Source organism: Pristiophorus japonicus, chromosome 1 (genome assembly GCF_044704955.1).
Source record: "Pristiophorus japonicus isolate sPriJap1 chromosome 1, sPriJap1.hap1, whole genome shotgun sequence".
Lineage (NCBI taxonomy): Eukaryota > Metazoa > Chordata > Chondrichthyes > Pristiophoridae > Pristiophorus > Pristiophorus japonicus.
Window position 1 is genome coordinate 82,769,618 of NC_091977.1, and position 21,405 is coordinate 82,791,022.

Below are 21,405 nucleotides of genomic sequence, written 5' to 3' on the forward strand. Positions count from 1 at the left end.
ATGAACTCATTGAATGGCGGTGCAGGCTAGAAGGGCCGAATGGCCTACTCCTGCACCTATTTTCTATGTTTCTATGTTTCTATGTACCATGTGGGAACTCGGGGATACTTCCGGTGTCCCTGGGCGCTACGTGTGTGGGAAGTGTATCCGCCTCGAGCTCTTGACGGTCCGCGTTGCGGAATTGGAGCTGAGGGTGGATTCACTCTGGAGCATCCACGATGCTGAGAATGACGTGAATATCACGTGTAATGAGTTGGTCTTACCGCAGGAGAAGGGTCCACAGCCAGATAGGGAATGGAAGACCAGTAGGAAGAGCAGTGCAAGAAAGATAGTGCAGGGGTCCCCTGTGGTCATCCCCCTGCAAAACAGATACACTGCTTTGAGTACTGTTGGGGAGGATGACTCATCAGGGGAGGGCAGCAGCAGCCAAGTTCATGGCACCGTAGGTGGCTCTGCTGCAAAGGAGGGCAGGAAAAAGAGTGGGAGCGCGATAGTGATAGGGGATTCGATGGTGAGGGGAATAGATAGGCGTTTCTGCGGACGCAACCGAGACTCCAGGATGGTATGTTGCCTCCCTGGTGCAAGGGTCAAGGATGTCTCGGAGCGGGTGCAGGACATTCTGAAATGGGAGGGAGAACAGCCAGTTGTCGTGGTGCACATTGGTACCAACGGCATAGGTAAAAAAAGGGATGAGGTCCTACGAAAAGAATTTAAGGAGCTAGGAGCTAAATTAAAAAGTAGGACCTCAAAAGTAGTAATCTCGGGATTGCTACCAGTGCCACGTGATAGTCAGAGTAGGAATCGCAGGATAGCGCAGACGAATACGTGGCTTGAGCAGTGGTGCAGCAGGGAGGGATTCAAATTCTTGGGGCATTGGAACCGGTTCTGGGGGAGGTGGGACCAGTACAAACCGGACGGTCTGCACCTGGGCAGATCCGGAACCAATGTCCTAGGGGGAGTGTTTGCTAGTGCTGTTGGGGAGGAGTTAAACTAATATTGCAGGGGGATGGGAACCTATGCAGGGAGACAGAGGGAGACAAAAATGAGGCAAAAGCAAAAGACAGAAAGGAGATGAGGAAAAGTGGAGGGCAGAGAAACCCAAGGCAAAGAACAAAAAGGGCCACTGTACAGCAAAATTCTAGAAGGACAAAGGGTGTTAAAAAAGCAAGCCTGAAGGCTTTGTGTCTTAATGCAAGGAGTATCCGTAATAAGGTGGATGAATTAACTGTGCAAATAGATGTTAACAAATATGATGTGATTGGGATTACGGAGACGTGGCTCCAGGATGATCAGGGCTGGGAACTCAACATCCAGGGGTATTCAACATTCAGGAAGGATAGAATAAAAGGAAAAGGAGGTGGGGTAGCATTGCTGGTTAAAGAGGAGATTAATGCAATAGTTAGGAAAGACATTAGCTTGGATGATGTGGAATCTATATGGGTAGAGCTGCAGAATCGTTAGTGGGAGTTGTGTACAGACCTCCAAACAGTAGTAGTGATGTTGGGGAGGGCATCAAACAGGAAATTAGGGGTGCATGCAATAAAGGTGCAGCAGTTATAATGGGTGACTTTAATATGCACATAGATTGGGCTAGCCAAACTGGAAGCAATACGGTGGAGGAGGATTTCCTGGAATGCATAAGGGATGGTTTTCTAGACCAATATGTCGAGGAACCAACTAGGGGGGAGGCCATCTTAGACTGGGTGTTGTGTAATGAGAGAGGATTAATTAGCAATCTCATTGTGCGAGGCCCCTTGGGGAAGAGTGACCATAATATGGTGGAATTCTGCATTAGGATGGAGAATGAAACAGTTAATTCAGAGACCATGGTCCAGAACTTAAAGAAGGGTAACTTTGAAGGTATGAGGCATGAATTGGCTAAGATAGATTGGCTAATGATACTTAAGGGGTTGACTGTGGATGGGCAATGGCAGACATTTAGAGACCGCATGGATGAATTACAACAATTGTACATTCCTGTCTGGCGTAAAAATAAAAAAGGGAAGGTGGCTCAACCGTGGCTATCTAGGGAAATCAGGGATAGTATTAAAGCCAAGGAAATGGCATACAAATTGGCCAGAAATAGCAGCGAACCTGGGGACTGGGAGAAATTTAGAACTCAGCAGAGGAGGACAAAGGGTTTGATTAGGGCAGGGAAAATGGAGTACAAGAAGAAGCTTGCAGGGAACATTAAGGCGGATTGCAAAAGTTTCTATAGCTATGTAAAGAGAAAAAGGTTAGTAAAGACAAACGTAGGTCCCCTGCAGTCAGAATCAGGGGAAGTCATAATGGGGAACAAAGAAATGGCAGACCAATTGAACAAGTACTTTGGTTCAGTATTCACTAAGGAGGACATAAACAACCTTCCGGATATAAAAGTGGTCAGAGGGTCTATTAAGGAGGAGGAACTGAGGGAAATCTTTATTAGTCGGGAAATTGTGTTGTGGAAATTGATGGGATTGAAGGCCGATAAATCCCCAGGGCCTGATGGTCTGCATCCCAGAGTACTTAAGGAGGTGGCCTTGGAAATAGCGGATGCATTGACAGTCATTTTCCAACATTCTATTGACTCTGGATCAGTTCCTATCGAGTGGAGGGTAGCCAATGTAACCCCACTTTTTAAAAAAGGAGGGAGAGAGAAAGCAGGGAATTATAGACCGGTCAGCCTGACCTCAGTAGTGGGTAAAATGATGGAATCAATTATTAAGGATGTCATAGCAGCGCATTTGGAAAATGGTGACATGATAGGTCCAAGTCAGCATGGATTTGTGAAAGGGAGATCATGCTTGACAAATCTTCTGGAATTTTTTGAGGATGTTTCCAATAAAGTGGACAAAGGAGTACCAGTTGATGTGGTATATTTGGACTTTCAGAAGGCTTTCGACAAGGTCCCACACAGGAGATTAATGTGCAAAGTTAAAGCACATGGGATTGGGGGTAATGTGCTGACGTGGATTGAGAACTGGTTGTCAGACAGGAAGCAAAGAGTAGGAGTAAATGGGTACTTTTCGGAATGGCAGGCAGTGACTAGTGGGGTACCGCAGGGTTCTGTGCTGGGGCCCCAGCTGTTTACATTGTACATTAATGATTTAGACGAGGGGATTAAATGTAGTATCTCCAAATTTGCGGATGACACTAAGTTGGGTGGCAGTGTGAGCTGCGAGGAGGATGCTATGAGGCTACAGAGTGACTTGGATAGGTTAGGTGAGTGGGCAAATGCGTGGCAGATGAAGTATAATGTGGATAAATGTGAGGTTATCCACTTTGGTGGTAAAAACAGAGAGACAGACTATTATCTGAATGGTGACAGATTAGGAAAAGGGAAGGTGCAACGAGACCTGGGTGTCATGGTACATCAGTCATTGAAGGTTGGCATGCAGGTACAGCAGGCGGTTAAGAAAGCAAATGGCATGTTGGCCTTCATAGCGAGGGGATTTGAGTACAGGGGCAGGGAGGTGTTGCTACAGTTGTACAGGGCCTTGGTGAGGCCACACCTGGAGTATTGTGTACAGTTTTGGTCTCCTAACTTGAGGAAGGACATTCTTGCTATTGAGGGAGTGCAGCGAAGATTCACCAGACTGATTCCCGGGATGGTGGGACTGACCTATCAAGAAAGACTGGATCAACTGGGCTTGTATTCACTGGAGTTCAGAAGAGTGAGAGGGGACCTCATAGAAACGTTTAAAATTCTGACGGGTTTGGACAGGTTGGATGCAGGAAGAATGTTCCCAATGTTGGGGAAGTCCAGAGCCAGGGGTCACAGTCTAAGGATAAGGGGTAAGCCATTTAGGACCGAGATAAGGAGAAACTTCTTCACCCAGAGAGTGGTGAACCTGTGGAATTCTCTACCACAGGAAGTAGTTGAGGCCAATTCACTAAATATATTCAAAAGGGAGTTAGATGAAGTCCTTACTACTCGGGGGATCAAGGGGTATGGCGTGAAAGCAGGAAGTGGGTACTGAAGTTTCATGTTCAGCCATGAACTCATTGAATGGTGGTGCAGGCTAGAAGGGCTGAATGGCCTGCTCCTGCACCTATTTTCTATGTTTCTATGTTTCTATGACAGTATTGGTAGGAGTGACTACCACACAAGTCCTTGTGGAGACAAAGTCCCACCTTCACATTGAAGACACATGCCATCGTATTATGTGTCACTACCACGGTCTAAATGGGATAGATTCAAAACAGATCTAGCAGCTCAAAGCTGGGCATCAGCATCAGAATTCTATTCTACCACAATCTATCGTCTCATGGCCTGGCATATCCCTCACTCTATCATTACTATCAAGCCAGAGAATCAACCCTGGTTCAATGAGGAGTGTACAAGAGCATGCCAGGAACAGCATCAGAGGGACCTAAATATGAAGTGCCAACCTGGTGAAGCTCCAACACAGGACTACATGCATACTAAACATTAGAAGTAGCATGCTTTACACAGAGCTAAGCGATCCCACAACCATGAAATCAAATCAAAGCAAAGCTCTGCAGTCTTGCCACATCCAGTGGTGACTGGTGGAGGACAATTAAAACAACTAACAGGAGGAAGAGATTCCATGAACATCCCCATCCTCAATGATAGTGGAGCCCAGCATGCGAGTGCAAAAGACAATGCTGAAGCATTTGCAACCATCAAAATCCTGGAACTCCTTCCCCAACAGCATTGTGGGCGTACCTTCACCACACAGACTGCAGCGGCTCAAGGCGGCAGCTCACCACCCCCTTCTCAAAGGCAATTGGAGATGGGCAATAAATGCTGGCCTTACCAGCGACGGCCACATCTCGTGAATGAATTTTTTTTTAAATGTAGTGGCAGGGAATGGGAAGTGATACATTTTAGTGAAGTGCTATGTTTGGATTAGGAATAAGTTTTGCTGAAGATAATTTAATGGAAAATGGTAGTCCATTTTGGGAATGTTTTGGACATCTGAGCACTCTCAGAATAATTAAATACTACTTTACTAGATTTAGCGAACAAAAAGGTATAGAATATGCAGGGAATAGAATACGGCCACGATGATGATCTGTAGGTCGTAGTTTCGATCACCTGGATGGGTCAGAGAGGAATTTTCCCAATTTTTTTCTCCCCAAATTGGCCTGGGTTTTTAAATCTGGTTTTTGCCTCTCCCAGGAGATCACATGGCTCTGGTTGGGGTGGAGTGCAGAATGTTTTTAGTATAAGGGGTGTCACAGTTGCAGTGAGGCGGATTGGTTGGCTAAGTGCTCTTTGCCTTGCAGTCATTGTTCATAGGTTTAGATGTAACCTTTAGGGCTGCTGACCAAGGGCCGTGTGGCTCTTCGTCAGCCGGCACGGACACGATGGGCCGGAATGGCCTCCAGCTATGCTGTAAATTTCTATGTTTCTATGTATTCACCCCATGAACATTGGAATAAGATAATCGGCTATACAACAAAAGTGATTGTGGTTTACTTTAGTTTATATATTAGAACAAAGCACAATGAATTATCACTATCCTTACACTAACCATATCTAGTTTATTTTGACTAGAAACATCTTTAGACTTATTTGAACACAAAACCAAAAGAGGAAATAAACTGCTCATCAAATTTAGTGACATTCCACTTGAAGTAATGCAACAGTTTTGAGCACAGGCAGTATACAGCAAGTTCATTTAACAGTATCCCAAAGCTAGACAAAAGAAAATCATCTAAGTTTGTAGGGAAAAAAAAAATTAAGACTTTTCCTGCCCTGCTCATTAAAATAGAATCAATTTGCTCCTCTTCCATGGTTTCCTCACACTACCCAACCATGTCATTTGATCAAAAATATGAAACAGATGGACAGCCAGTCATCATGGTAAGAAATATTTTATAGTTGATGAAAAATATCAGATTAAAACTAGCATTCATAAATGAACACACAGTCTAATAATGAGCTTCCAACAGTAGAAGCATATGGGGAAATTTGGTTTTAAATTAATACTTAATGACGACTAATTTATAAATCTAATGCCACTAAAATCTAATGCTCACCCAGGCATTACATTTATTGTCTACCAGTTCCTTCTGGATTTGCTTTACATACACTTCTATATAAATCACTTTACAATGGCTTTAATCAGAATGACAATGCTCTATTAGTGTAATTGACATTGCAACCAAGTTTCCACATGATTGGAACATACCATCAAGTCGCAAGTACAGAAAACTTCTGTATGCAAAATAGTCTTCCATAATGGTCATCAGCGTGGTCATCTGACAGAACAGCAGTACCTTGTGATTAGTAACTCGCAGTTTTGGCAAAATACGGTCCAATAATTCAAATTTTCCAGAAGCTCGATATAGGTCAGGACTAGATGGAAAGTAATGGAAGGATCAGCGTAGTAAACTTAAATAGTTAAACAAATATCATTGCTTTGAGCATTTATTTGTCCAGCATTTAAACAAAATAAAGACACATCCTGTCAAACATAATAGGCAGAGGTACCAAATTCAGCTAATTATGACATAAAACAATGAGCTAGAATAAAATAGGATTACTCCAGCAATCTCAACCATTTTTCTCCTTAATTATTGCAATTCACTTCACTGAACATATTTCAAGAAAAGGACATCAGTTATAAAAGTTATCATAGACAAATGGCGATCCAGCTTATTTTTTTATGCATTCCCCATACTTTTTAAGGTTAGTATTAAAATCAGTCTTAAGTTTGTGTATGTAATACAAACAAACCAAAACTGAAAGCATATACGCCACTTTGTATTTAACTCTCAAAATTTGAAGTTACATCACTGCTTTCAAAATCTGTACAAGACAAGAAGTTCTACCACTTACCCAGTAATTATTCCTCCATTATAACCCAAGTGTTCAGCAAAAGATTCCTGCAACAGGAAGGCAAAAATGGTCACTGCAGTGTGCAATTATTAAGGACTGCATAATTTTTGCACAAGAATATCAGGAACATTAAACCTAACAATAGTCCTTACTACCAGGGGGATCAAGGGGTATGGCGAGAAAGCAGGAATGGGGTACTGAAGTTGCATGTTCAGCCATGAACTCATTGAATGGCGGTGCAGGCTAGAAGGGCCGAATGGCCTACTCCTGCACCTATTTTCTATGTTTCTATGTTTCTAATATTTTCTCAAAATAGTCACAACCATTTAGAAAGGAGTGAAATAAATTATTATGGCAAAACGAAGCAGCATCTAAGTGTTATACAATATCAATGATGGGATGTGGGTAGGAGTGTTCTTTCACTAGTATGGCAGACCAAAATATAATTAAGCTATTTACAAAAAGTACCTGATCACATTTAGCAAAATATTTAGCAGCTAATCATACAAAAAAAATAAACGACAATATTTCAAACCCAAGTTAATGTTTTATGCCCATAAATGTATGGAGGTACAAATTTGATGGAATATCTTTTTCAAAAATCAAGGAATTTCTGTTCTCTGGCTATTTTTTCCCCCACCCCCCCCAGGATTTCTGTCTGAGATACAATTCCACAGGTGGGAACCCCTCAGATTCTTTGTTCATGTGCAAACTTAGGCATCAAAATGTCAGCATGGGGGTGGAGGGGGGAAATTACATCTTCCCTGCCCCCGTCCCGCCATCCTCCTTTACAACCAATATACATCCCCTCCTATTGACAAAAAGGAGTACAAGGGAGAATACAAAACCAAGGTAACACATGCATTACAAGAATAATTGTACTTTACTGTTTAATTAATGAGAAGGGACATGCATAAAGTTAGTGAAATAAATTGAACAGCTTGTCTAAATACAATACACATGTATTGTATTGGCTTGATCAATACCCATCATAGGATTTGATGGCCTACTTGAGATCTTGGGAAGTTCACTGAAAGAGGACTTAATGCTGCAAGATCCAAGTTGATCTATGTTCAGTTCTGAAAATAAACTCTCTACAAAATAGTAATGTGTTACAATTAAGTTTTACAAGGATAAGCCTTAAAGTGATGTTGATAGAGTAAATTAGGAGAAACTGTTTCTAGTGGCAGAGGGTTGGTAACCAAAGGACACAATTTTAAGGTGATTGGCAAAAAACCAGAATGCGACAGGAGGAAACTTAAAAAAAAGCTAGTTGTTGCAATCTGGAATGCACTGCCTGAAAGGGTGCTGGAAACAGATTCAATATTAACCTTCCAAAGAGAATTGGATAAATAGTTGGAGAACAAAATTACAGGGCTATGGGGGAGAGCAGGGGACTGGGATTAATTGGATAGCTCTACCAAAGAGATGGTACAGGCACGATGGGCCGAATGGCTTCCTTCTGTGTTGTATCATTCTATAATTCTATACCAGCCTCCAATGTTCCCAGTCTATTAAGTCTAAGTAAGCTACATTTGCCTCCTCCGCAATTTACTATGGGTCCAAGCAAAAAACATTTAAGTTCAACTTATTGCAAGCTTCAATTTTATTTTATAGAAAATGAAAAATGCTGCATCAATATTCATGGTTGGGCAATAATGGGAACTTACCTCTATGTGCTGAAACATAAAGGGATGATTGCATATTTTTCTGAGCTGCATTATGGTATTCATGAGGGTTTTAGCACCACCTTTACCCTGAAGAGAAGCAGAAGGAATTTTAAACACAAACAAAAAGACATATAGGGACTACTCCCAAGTGACTGTTGAACATTTAGGTGAATATTAAAATATTGCAGTATTGCTAGTGTAAGGTTCAACTCTCAAGTCTTCAGTTTGACAAGTGTCTACTTGACTTTGGCCATGCAGGAGGAGGAGTTATGTTTATTTTGGAACAATGCTAATAGTGCACAAATTAGTACATGGAAAGGATCACAGCAAATATACAACATGAAATGAACAAATTATCAGGTTTGTTACTTTATCCACATAGGAGAGTGGGACTCGATTTGTTGTATTAACCAAGGTGATCAAGTGACTATTCCCACATCTTAATTGCTTAATCCAAAAACTTCTATTTTATAAGAAAATGTGGAAATCGAAGTACATGCATCAAAACACTGAGTCCATCCATCTCCCCTGGGTTCTAACCTGGATGCAACTACATTCAATTGTAAACAGTGTTCTTAGTTATGTGCTTAAAATATACATTGCACTATAAAATAAAACTAACTGAACCAACTTGAACTATACCAAGTAGTTGCCAGTGATTGCCTTGTGAGATAAAGTGCAAGTAAGCCACTAACAAAGTCATCAAAACCTAGTTTCCACTGTAACAGCAACGTCTTGAATAGTAATAGAAACTGCAGCTTGCAATTTTTCTCAAAAGGAAAGGGTGGGGTTTGAGAGGAATAGCTACAAATGAAAAACAAAATGCAAGGTTCAACTATTAATTTACTGAACTCTGTTTGACCATGACTGATCCTGATAAACCTAGCCTTATTTTGACATGTTATGCAAATGTAGATAGTCTGTCAGTTTGTCTCAGTGGTAGCATGCTCATCCTTGCTTCAGGTTGTGTTCAAGATTACACAAGCCATTCGGCCCCGCCAGTCCATACCGGCATTTATGCTCCACTCGAGCCTTCTCCCTTCTTTCCTCATCTATTAGCAATAACCCCCCATTTCCTTTTCCTTCCTATGCTTATTTAGCTTCCCCTTAAATGCATCTATACTATTCATTTCAATGACTCCCTGTGGTAACGAGTTCCACATTCGCACCGTTTTCTGGGTAAAGAAGTTTTTTCTGAATTCCCTATTTGATTTCTTGGTGACTATCTTATATTGGTGGCCTCTAGTTTTGCTATTGTCCTTTGAATGAGATAAGATGTTAAACTGAGACCTCATTTGACTGTTCTACTGATTCAAGATTATAGCATTTTCCGAAGAAGGAGCAAGGAGTTCTCCCAGTATTTTGGCCAACACAAATTAATAATCTAGTCCTTCATCCCATTGCTGAATATGGGATCTCATTGTGATGCTCTATATAACAGCACTTCAATGATGCACTGAATTATTTTGAGACAGGTTATGGTGCTGCATAAAATAAAGTCTTTGTTCTTTCATTACAGCACTACAGCCAATGAAGTACTTTTGAAAAGTGCTTTGAATATCTGGTGGTCATGAAAGGCGCTATATAAATGCAAGTCTTTCTTTTCTTCCTTCTCATTGCAAAGGAATGAAAAATTATTTCAGACAGTCTCCTTATTTAAAAACTGCCCGGCAAGTAGTTAGGCCACCTTACTCACTTCTACTGATACAAGATTTCATTATGGACTGTACATTATGTTCCTTGCCTGAAGGAGGCATCATTGAGACACCAAGAGCACAAAATAATAAAAACAGTAAAGCACCTGATGGTTCAATTACTAAAAACATAATGGAGCTGATCATATTAGATCAGAATGTCCCAGGTTGAAATGGCAGGTCTGTACATAGTTAAATGATTTCAGGCAGGAGGACAGCAAAAATACTAAAATCCTATCCCATATATCCATCATTCTTATCTCTGCTAATCTATATTGGCTTCCAGTCCCTAATGTATTCAACTTAAAAACTCAACTTATCTTCAAATCCTTACATGGTTTCACCCACTTTATCTCTGCAACCTCCTCCAGTCTTGTATCCTCTCCCATGACTTTCAGTCCTCCGATTCTGGCCTTTTCACCCTCCCTCCATACCACCAATGCAGGCCCAAATTTCTCAAACTCGCTTCCTAAATCCATCAGTCTCGCTTATCTTCACCCCCCTCGCCTCCCCACCATTGTAATCTTAGTCAACACTATGGATTTTGAGGTTTTAAAAATTGTTCATGGGATGCGGGCGTCGCTGGCAATGCCAGCATTTATTACCCATCCCCAATTACCATTGAGAAGGGCTACCACATCTGGGGCTAGAAATTGCATTGGCTTAGGCGGTATTGGCCATTGTGAGCAATAACCAGGTCGGTGAGAAATTGCTCAGCTGAGTTACGCCAGCGGTTTCGAGATACCGCTGGGGACCAGACAGTTGACGTGTACCATCCTCAGATTGCCCTGGCGCGATATTTGGCTCACCGGTGACCCGTAGGTAAGTGTGGAAAAAAAACACCCACGAGAATCAGCGGAACTGGTCGCTAGGTGAGTAGCACTGCAAGAAAAAGGTTAGTAATTGTTTTTTTTACTCATTGGGCTAGACTTTCCACTTAGATTGCTAGTGCCCAAAAAATGGGTGATGTTCCAGCTGTAGCGATGTTTCAGTCTTCATGATCGCTGGAACAGCGCCCATTTTTGGGATCGCGACTTGCAGCATTTTTTGGGGGGCGATAGCCCAGCGATGCGAAATGGGCCTCAGCAATATGGAAGGCAAGGCTTCCCGAAGCAACTGCCTTCTGTGCATGCGTTTTTTTTTGTAAACAGGTTTTCCGGCAATTCGGGAGGTCAGAGGTCATCCACGCATGCGCCGAAGGCAAAGGGAGGGGTAGAGAGAGAGAGGGAGAGTGTGAGAGAGAGAGAGAGAGAGAGAGAGAGAGAGAGAGAGAGAGAGAGAGAGATCGCGAGAGCGAGAGAAAGAAGGCAGAGACAGGAGAGAGAGAAAAGAGCAGTTTGACCAATGAGAGATAAAGACCAATTTTAATTTGAAATGTCGGATTTGGATAGCATGCAAGATATGGAGGGGGAGGGGGAGGAAGGAAGAGGGCCAAATCCTTTAGTGACGAGGCCAAATGAGGCGCTGGTCTAGGAGGTCCACTCCCGGTGGGTCCAATTACCCTGGGCCTACTGAAAGATTTGGGGTGAGATCGGCGACGTGGTCTCGCCGGCGTCCCACGAGGCGAGGGGGTCCGACCAGTGCTGGAAGCGCTGGAACAGCCTGGTTGCTTCAGCAAGAGCAAGTAGATTTATGCAAATTGTAATTATAATTATAAATCTCCAGGATTGAAATTAAGCTGGTTATTCTTTCATATATTCCCTGCTAAGATCTGGACAGGGCTATGAACCTGCATCCTTTTTAAGTGTCTCTGGCTACTGTCACTTACACAGTGACCCAGCACGGACTGGGGGAGAGCTGCCCTTGCTCACTGTCTGCCCTGGGACACTTTGGGACATTAACTCCCGTCATTGCTGAGTTCACCAGCTGTCCTGATTCCCACCAGCTCTGGGGGCCCTTCAACGGAGATTGTAGTCGAGAGAGATGTTTGTGTCAAGCATTAGCTCATAAACACAATCTTTGTTATAACCATGCATCAATTGTGGATACAAACCCTATTAGCATATAACTTTGGAGACTGCTGTCTTTCCATGATAGTACCTAGTCAATTAGCTTATGCCATGCTCTTTTCTCTTTTGCAGAGGAAGTTATCGATGAATCGGGCTGAGTGCTGGCGCAAAGGAGGGCCTGCCCAGCTCAACATAAGAACATAAGAAATAGGAGCAAGAGTAGGCCATACGGCCCCTCGAGCCTGCTCTGCCATTCAACACGATCATGGCTGATCTGATCATGGACTCAGCTCCACTTCCCTGTCTACTCTCAATAACCCCTTATTCCCTTATCGTTTAAGAAACTTTCTATTTCTGTCTTAAATTTATTCAATGTCCCAGCTTCCACAGCTCTCTGAGGCAGCGAATTCCACAGATCCACAACCCTCAGAGAAGACATTTCTCCTCATCTCAGTTTTAAATGGGTGGCCCCTTATTCTAAGATTATGCCCTCTAGTTCCAGTCTCCCCGATCAGTGGAAACATCCTGTCTGCATCCACCTGGTCAAGCCCCCTCATAATCTCATTCATTTCGATAAGATCACCTCTCATTCTTCTGAATTCCAATGAGTAGAGGCCCAACCTACTCAACCTTTCCTTATAAGTCAACCCCCTCATCTCCGGAATCAACCTAGTGAACCTTCACCAAACTGCCTCCAAAACCAGTATATCCTTTCGTGAATATGGAAACCAAAACTGCACGCAGTATTCCAGGTGTGGCCTCACCAATAACCTGTACAACTGTAGCAAGACTTCCCTGCTTTTATACTCCATCCTCTTTACAATAAAAGCCAAGATTCCATTGGCCTTCCTGATCACTTGCTGTACCTGCAAAATCCTTTTGTGTTTCATGCACAAGTACCCCTAGGTCCCGCTGTACTGCAGCACTTTGCAATCTTTCTCCATTTAAATAATAACTTGCTCTTTGATTTTTTTTCTGCCAAAGTGCATGACCTCACACTTTCCAACATTATACCCCATGTCAAATTTTTGCCCACTCACTTAGCCTATCAGTGTCCTTTTGCAGGTTTTTTGTGTCCTCCTCACACATTGCTTTTCCTCCCATCTTTGTATCGTCAGCAAACTTGGCTACGTTACACTCAGTCCCTTCTTCCAAGTCGGTAATATAGATTGTAAATAGTTGGGGTCCCAGCACTGATCCCTGCAGCACCCCACTGGTTACTGATTGTTTTCTGCTAGTTAGCCAATCCTCTATCCATGCTAATATATTACCCCCAACCCCGTGAACTTTTATCTTGTGCAGTAACCTTTTATGTGGTGCCTTGTCAAATGCCTTCTGGAAGTCCAAATACACCACATCCACTGGTTCCCCTTTATCCACCCTGTTCGTTACATCCTCAAAGAATTCCAGCAAATTTGTCAAACATGACTTCCCCTTCATAAATCCATGCTGACTCTGCCTGACCGAATTTTGCTTTTCCAAATGTCCATTATTAAAGAAGCAGTAGCAGGACTCCAACATTTTCCCAACCACGGATGTTAGGCTAACTGGTCTATAGTTTCCTGCTTTTTGTCTGCCTCCTTTTTTAAATAGGGGCGTTACATTTGCAGTTTTCCAATCTGCATCCTCACGGAATTGGAGGAACGGGCTGCGGCACTGGTCGGAGGCCACATTCGGTCGGCCACCCGTGGTGAGGTCGAGCCCTCACTTGCGTCACGTGAGTAATGCATCAAGTAGTGTTAAAGTAATGCAACGTCATTTCATTATAATATACGAATGATGTCATGTTATGCATGTAGCTATCCTGATTCCCATGCAGCCTCGGTGCTACTCTCAGGTTGACAACATGTGAAGCATTATTTATTATGTAATATTTCTTAGTCATTTATTGTAGTAGTGCTGCTCCTCCTTCGTATGCCAGCGCAGCACAAGAATGTGTAACCTTCTGTTCTAATAAGCTCAATTGTGTTTTGCAGGTTCAACAACACCCATGCTCAGCGAGGCGCGACCAGAACTTCAACTAAAACCTACATCTTTGACTGTGGTCCTCACCACGGATGGGGTGGAGGAGGGGGGAGATGAGGATGACATGAAGACAACGGAGCAGGAGGAGGAGGAATTATTTGTAACAGAGGAGGGTGTCCGTAGCATTGCTCAACTAGAACAATCATTTGTGGGACCTGTGGCCGCAACGCTGGCTTCGACAGAAGAGGTAGTGGGACCAAGCGGCTTGCAGCCGGCGATGCCAAGGCACGTTATTGCTCATGCCAACCCCACGGAGGTTGAGTCAGTGAGGTCAGCACAAGCCTGCTCTGGTCAATCGTATAGAAGGCTTGACCAGACTGTGCATGGGGAATGTCGCGAAAAGTCACGAGCTCCTCCAAGCGTTCGTGGTTTACACGAGGGACATGTCCCGGGCGTTTGCTCGCAGTTCGGAGGATATGCAGCAGATGATCCGGGTGATGCGTGTGACGACCGCCTCAGTCGATGCCTTGCGGCATGAGATAGTGGCGGGGCACGGCACTGCACTCCAAGGTCGTACATACCACCAGCACCAGCACACAAGCGAGCCAGGAGAAAGCACTTTCTTCTGACTCTGAAGGAGATTCCCCAGCTTAGTCTTCCCCTCCAACACGCCAAGAGCCGATCGAGCCACCAGCATTGCACCCCGCACCCCTTCCCCCCCCCAGGGACCAAAATGGATGGGTGGGGGTACAGGACCTGGAAGAAAGGAAACATGGCCTCAGGTAGGGAGGGGGCTTGCTTTATTGTTGTTTTACTGTTATTGTTGTTGTTCTTGTTATTGTTATTATATTGTTCATTGTTGTTTTTTAAATTTATTGTTGGTTCACTGCTGGGGTGGGGTGCGTGTTACATTTAAATTCTTAAGTGGAAAATCTAAATTCTTTTTCACCGAGAATCGGAGTGCAATGCCCATTATATTTTGTTGGGCGGATTTTTCTCTTTTGGGGGGAACTTTTCGCCAGCGATAAGCTTGGGAATCTTAGCGGTCTTTTGGGCAGCAATTGCGCGCCTGCAGGTTGTTAGGAAATTCTAGCCCTTTATCTCTCCCTCCATGGCTCAGTCTCCATTCACTTAACTATTCTGACAATTTATTTTCCTTCCCCTTTCTGCTGCCGCATTCCATAAAGCAACTTGGAATGTTTTTGAAGTTCATGTTTTTGTAGTAGTAGTAATTCAATACTTCTTTACAAGCCACAGGGAAATAATTCACCCACTTAAATATTTTATTAAAAAACAGGAAATGCTGAAAACATTCAGCAGGTCAGCTAGCATTTTCTGTTTTATGTTAAATTTCAAGCATCCGCAGCATTTTCCTTTAGTTTTACATATTTTATTAACTCATTTTGTAGATCCTTGTTCTCGCTTTCAGATTCAATTACCCAACTCTCTTTCCCCAACAAACCAGCTTCTGAATCCAAGTGGTTAATACAAGTTAGACCATCAATCCTTGGTACATTCCACTCAGTCCTTCCTTCCATCCCGACATCACTTCCCCAATAAGCTTTAGATAGAAGCTTGCCATTTTCTATTCTTCAATCAATTTATTACTCCATCACTCTAAGTTTGAGTACCAAAATTTGTGCTGAACTTTGTGAAAAGGCTTTTTAGAAGTTTAGGTACAACACACGACGGGGCTTTCCACACTCTACCTGGGAAGCCACTTGCTCAGAAAAGTCAAAGAGACTGAACAGACAGGATCTTACACCAAAGATATAACAATGATACCAGAGACTTCAGTTATGTAGAGAAACGAGAGAAGTTGGGATTATTCTCCCAAGAAGATTTAATAGATGGGGTAGAGTTTCTACTTTGGGCGCAATCGGTGATTCTGGCACAAACTGCGCAGTTTTGAAGTGACCCTCTTGATATATTTAAGAGTGGTAACTTGGCAAAGTTTAATTAATACAGCTGAAAGTGGGTTTATCACAAAATATAAGCATTTGAAATCACAATGTCAATGGATATTAAGGGAATCAAGGGATCTGGGGATAATGCAGGAAAGTGAAGTTGAGATAGAAGATCAACCACATCTCATTGAATGACAGAGCAGGCTCGAGGGGCCAAATGGCTAACTCCTAATTCTTATGTTCTTATAATACAAGACGTAAAAGATGCCATTACCTATATTATATGCTATTTTTAAAAAATTAAGTCATTACCTTTTTATCTTTCTCAGAACCATCTGTTAGAAGAATTCCCTTAGCTTGCATGTGACGGTACAGAACCTTCTGTAGAGAAGACATGTCACATTTGATGACGTACTCAACCTAAAAATCAAATTTAATTTGTTGTTACATGGCCATAATACAAAAACACCAAATTTTAACAAAACACTGGTTAGTCCACAGCTGGAGTAGTGTGCGCAGTTCTGGTCACCACATTACAGGTAAGATGTGATTGCACTGGAAAGGGTGCAGAGGAGATTTACAAGAATGTTGCCTGGATTGGAGAATTTTGGCTATGAGGAAAGATTGGAGATGCTGGGTTTGTTTTCTTTGGAACAGAAGAGGCGGAGGGGAGACCTGATTGAGGTGTATAAAATTATGAGGGGCCTGGATAGAGTGGATAGGAAAGATCCGTTTCCCTTGGCAGAGAGGACAACAACCAGGGAGCATAGATTTAAAGTAATTGGGAGGAGGTTTAGAGGGGATAGTAGGGGAAATTTCTTCACCCAGAGAGCAGTGGGGGTCTGGACCTCACTGCCTAAAAGAGTGGCAGAGGCAGAAACCCTCACCACACTTAAAAGATACTTGGATGTGCACTTAAAGTGCTGTTGCCTACAGGGCTACGGAGCAAGAGCTGAAAAGTGTGGATTAGGTTGGATAGCTCTTGGTCGGCCGTCGCGGACACGATGGGTCGAAATGGCCTCCTCCCATGCTGTAAATTTCTATGATTCTATAACAGCTGAAAAATGTGTATGTTAGGTAAAAGCTCTGTGTATTTATTAAAAATACACTGGTTTCGAGGTAAATCCAGTTGGACCATTTCTGTGAATTAAGTCTCTATTTCCTCTACAAGACAAGGGATTTTACATCTTTGAATTGCATGAGGAAATGGAACAAAATCTGAATGCTGATCCTTGGCAAAAAAAATGCTGATTTTTTTTTTTTAATACAGGAAGTTGGAGCATATATGGACATTTAAGCACAATATCCCAATACATCTTTAGCCTGTTAATGTACATAATGAATGACAGGTGTGGTTTGGCAGGTGATATTTAAACTTAGTCCAGTTAGACATTATTGGGCAGGTATTGGATAGACAGTGCAGTTTCCTTAATAGGAACAGGAGTGTCAATATTGGTGATCAACCAGAAACAGGTTGATTCCTGGGGGCGGGGGGATGGCAAAAATGATGATAAATCATTTGCCCTAGCTATGTTCCAGCTATTATTGAATTAAACAAATCATTTGAGATCTAACCAGCAAGAATATTTATAATGGTACAAGACTGGATATTTCTGGCCTAAGAGCAACATGTTCACTATTCTTGCTCAGGCAACAGTGCAGCCTAAGGAGCAAAAACCAAAGGACCTAAAACACCATGCGGAACATTTTTATTTGTTTATTCTGCACACCGGGAGATTTGTTGAGTCATCAGTAATTTCTGCTACAATGCTTTCTAAACTCACCTTCCTCCATACAAAGTAATGCAAAAAGACTATGGGCTCAATTTTCACCACCATTCTGCTCCGTATTTTTGGTGTCCACTGTTTTTTTGGAGCGAACTAAAATCTCCAAGTTTCGCCAAACATTCTGCACCACCATAAACTAGCTACGGCCGATTTTTTTTAGTTCCTGATTTTTTGACATCACTGGAGGAGCCGAGTGCCAGCCGCGCCATTTCAGTGAGTTTGGCTAACTACGATTTTTTCAAAAACGGCACAGTGTACCCTTCTGGAAAACCTTACCCAACTTAAAAATATCGGCGCAGAAGTTCCGAGTTCCACGGCCCGGGATAGCAGCAGCCTCGGGGGGCGGGGAAAAGAGGCCTTTTGGCCCGGGATAGGAGCAGCACCGGGAGAGGAGCGGCACCTCCTAATGTGAAGAGGCTTGGGGCAGTTTGCTGCAGAAAGGTGCTGTGCAAGTTGCTTTTGTTATTTATACAATGAGCTGCCCAGAGGCAGTCAAGGACAATGGGAAGCAGTTTCTTCAAATTAAACATAGAGCTCAGTTGAAACAACTAACAGCTGTTGTGTCTGTTTATTCTTGCTGTAATGTAACGGTATCGGCGCTGGGGGCAGGGGGGGGGGGGGGGCCTTTCGGCCCGGGAGAGGAGTGGCACCAGAGCTCTACAACTGCTTGTCTTGCGTATGTTTCACTTTCCAGCCTCAGCCCTTCAGTGTGTCCCTCCTTACCCTGGCAACATCAGTTTTGTGGTGCAGACCTTAAGATCCACCCACAAAGCTTAAGGACAATCTGCGCCACGCCAAATTCAAAACTTATTACGCCGAAACTTGCAACTTTTTTTTGGTGCAGACGCCACTAAAGAAATTGGATGTACTTGTACAACTGCGCCAATAATCGGCATTGTGGAAAATTGGCCCCTATGCAACAATAACTTAAACATAGAAATTTACAGCGCAGGAGGCCATTCGGCCCATCGTGTTCACGCCGGCCGACAAAGAGACGCACGGCCCTCAGTTAGCAGCCTTGAAAGTTACATATAAACCTATGAACAATGAACAATGGCGGAAAGGCAAAGAGTACCCAGCCCAAGCAGTCCGCCCCACACAATTGCGACACCCCTTACACTGAAACACTACACTCCACCCCAACTGGAGCCATGTGATCTCCTGGGAGAGGCAAAAACCAGATAAAAACCCAGGCCAATTTAGGGAGAAAAAAAAGAGAAAATTCCTCTCCGACCCATCCAGGCTACGGCACTTTAAGTGCACATCCAAGCACCTTTTAAATGTGGTGAGGGTTTCTGCATCCACCACTCTTCCAGGCAGCGAGTTCCAGATTCCCACAACCCTCTGCGTAAAAGAAGCCCCCCTTCAAATTCCCTCTAAACCTTCCACCAACCACCTTAAAACTATGCCTCCGTGTAACAGACCCCTCCACCAATGGAAATAGACCCTTACTATCCACTATGTCTAATATTTTGTACACCTCAATGAGGTCTCCTCTCAACCTCCTCTGTTCCAATGAAAACAAACCCAGCCTATCTAATCTGTCCTCATAACTAAGATTCTCCATTCCAGGCAACATCCTAGTAAATCGACTCTGCACCCTCTCTAGTGCAATCACTTCCTTCCTATAATACGGCGACCAGAATGGCACGCAATTCTTACAAAGGCCTTTGACACCGTCAACTGTGAGGGCTTATGGAGAGTCCTCCTCAGTTTTGGATGCCCCCAAAATTTTGGCAACATCCTTCGCCTGCTCCACGACGACATGCAGGCCGCTATCCTTACCAGCGGATCCATTACAGACCCAAGTCACGTCCACACCGGTGTCAAACAGGGCTGCATCATCACTCCAACCTTCTTCTTAATCTTCCTTGCTGCCGTGCTCCACCTCAGTCAACAAGCTCCCCGCTGGAGTGGCACTAAACTACAGAACCAGTGGGAAGTTGTTCAACCTACGCCGCCTCCAGGCCAGTTCCAAGACCACTCCAACCTCTGTCGTTGAGCTACAGTATGCAGACAACGCCTACGCCTGCGCACATTCTGAGGCTGAACTCCAGGATATAGTCGATGTATTCACCGAGGCATATGAAAGCATGGGCCTAACATCCGTAAGACAAAGGTCGTCCACCAGCCTGTCCTCGCCGCACAGCACTGCCCCCCAGTCATCAATATTCACAGCGCGACACTTGAAAACGTGGACCACTTCCCATACCTCAGGAGCTTATCAACAAAGGCAGACATTGATGCGGTGATTCAACATCGCCTCCAGTGTGCCAGCACAGCCTTCGTCCACCTGAGGAAAAGAGTGTTCGAAGACCAGGCCCTCAAATCTACCACCAAGCTTATGGTCTAGAGGGTTGTAGTAATACCCGCCCTCCTGTATGGATCAGAGGCATGGATGATGTACAGAAGACACCTCAAGTCGCTGGAGATATATCACCAACGATGCCTTCGCAAGATCCTGCAAATTCCCATGGAGGACAGGCGCACCAACATCAGTGTCCTCGCCCTGGCTAACATCCCCAGCATTGAAGCACTGACCACACTTGATCAGCTTCGCTGGGCAGGCCACATAGTTTGCATGCCAGACACGAAACTCCCGAGGCAATTGCTCTATGCGGAGCTCCTTCACGTCAAACGAGCCATAGGTGGGCAGTGGAAACGTTACAAGGACATCCTCAAAGCCTCCCTGGTAAAGTGCGACATCACCACTGACACCTGGGAGTCCCTGGCCGAACACCGCCCTAGGTGGAGAAAGTGCATCCGGGAGGGCGTTGAGTTCTTCGAATTTTAACGCCGCGAGCGTGAAGAGGTCTGGCGCAGGCAGCAGAAGGAGCATGCGATAAATCAGTCTCACCCAACCCTTCCCCTGACGAATGTCTGTCCCACCTGTGACAGGGTCTGTGGCTCTCGTATTGGACTATTCAGCCAAAGAACTCACTTTAGGATTGGAAGTCTTCCTCGATTCCGAGGGACTGTCTATAATTATGATGATGATAGTATGGCGACCAGAACTGCAAGCAGTACTCCAAGCTGTGGCCTAACCAAAGTATTATACAATTTAAGCATACCGTCCCTGCTCTTATATTCTATGCCTTCTTAACCACCTTATCCACCTGGCCTGCTACTTTCAGTGATCTGTAGACAAGCATTCCAAGGTGCCTTTGTTCATCTACACTATTAAGTGGCCTACCGCTTAATGTGTATACCCTTTCCTTATTAGCCCTCTCAAAGTTCTCACACTTCAAAGACCTCACACTTCTCTGAATTAAATTCCATTTGCCACTGCTCTTCCCAACTGACCAGTCGATTGATATCCTCCTGCAGCCCATCACTTTCCTCATTATCAACCACACAGCCAATTTTAGTGTCATCTACAAACTTCTTAATCATACTCCCTATATTCAAATCTAAATCGTTGATATATAACACAAAAAGCAAGGGACCCAGTACCGAGCCCTGCGGAACCCCACAGGAAACATCCATCAACCATTACCTTTTGTTTCCTACCTCCAAGCCAATTTTGGATTCAACTTGCCACTTTGCCCTGGATCCCATGCGCTTTAACCTTCGTGACCAGTCTACCATGTGGGACCCTATCAAAAGCTTTGCTAAAGTCCATATATACTACTACATGCAC

General features: G+C 43.8%; 1 protein-coding gene across 3 annotated transcripts in view; it reads right to left on the reverse strand.

Moving 5' to 3' along the window:
• Nucleotides 1-21,405, reverse strand: part of LOC139264606 (probable global transcription activator SNF2L2) — a 171,616-nt gene that overhangs the window by 61,810 nt on the left and 88,401 nt on the right. For all 3 annotated transcript variants that reach the window (XM_070881356.1, XM_070881337.1, XM_070881346.1), the window contains exons 21-24: nucleotides 16,291-16,398; nucleotides 8,464-8,550; nucleotides 6,794-6,840; nucleotides 6,144-6,310 (exon numbers count right to left, since the gene is read on the reverse strand). In XM_070881356.1, coding sequence (XP_070737457.1) covers nucleotides 6,144-6,310; nucleotides 6,794-6,840; nucleotides 8,464-8,550; nucleotides 16,291-16,398 — 409 coding nt within the window. The remainder of the gene's footprint in view (nucleotides 1-6,143; nucleotides 6,311-6,793; nucleotides 6,841-8,463; nucleotides 8,551-16,290; nucleotides 16,399-21,405) is intronic.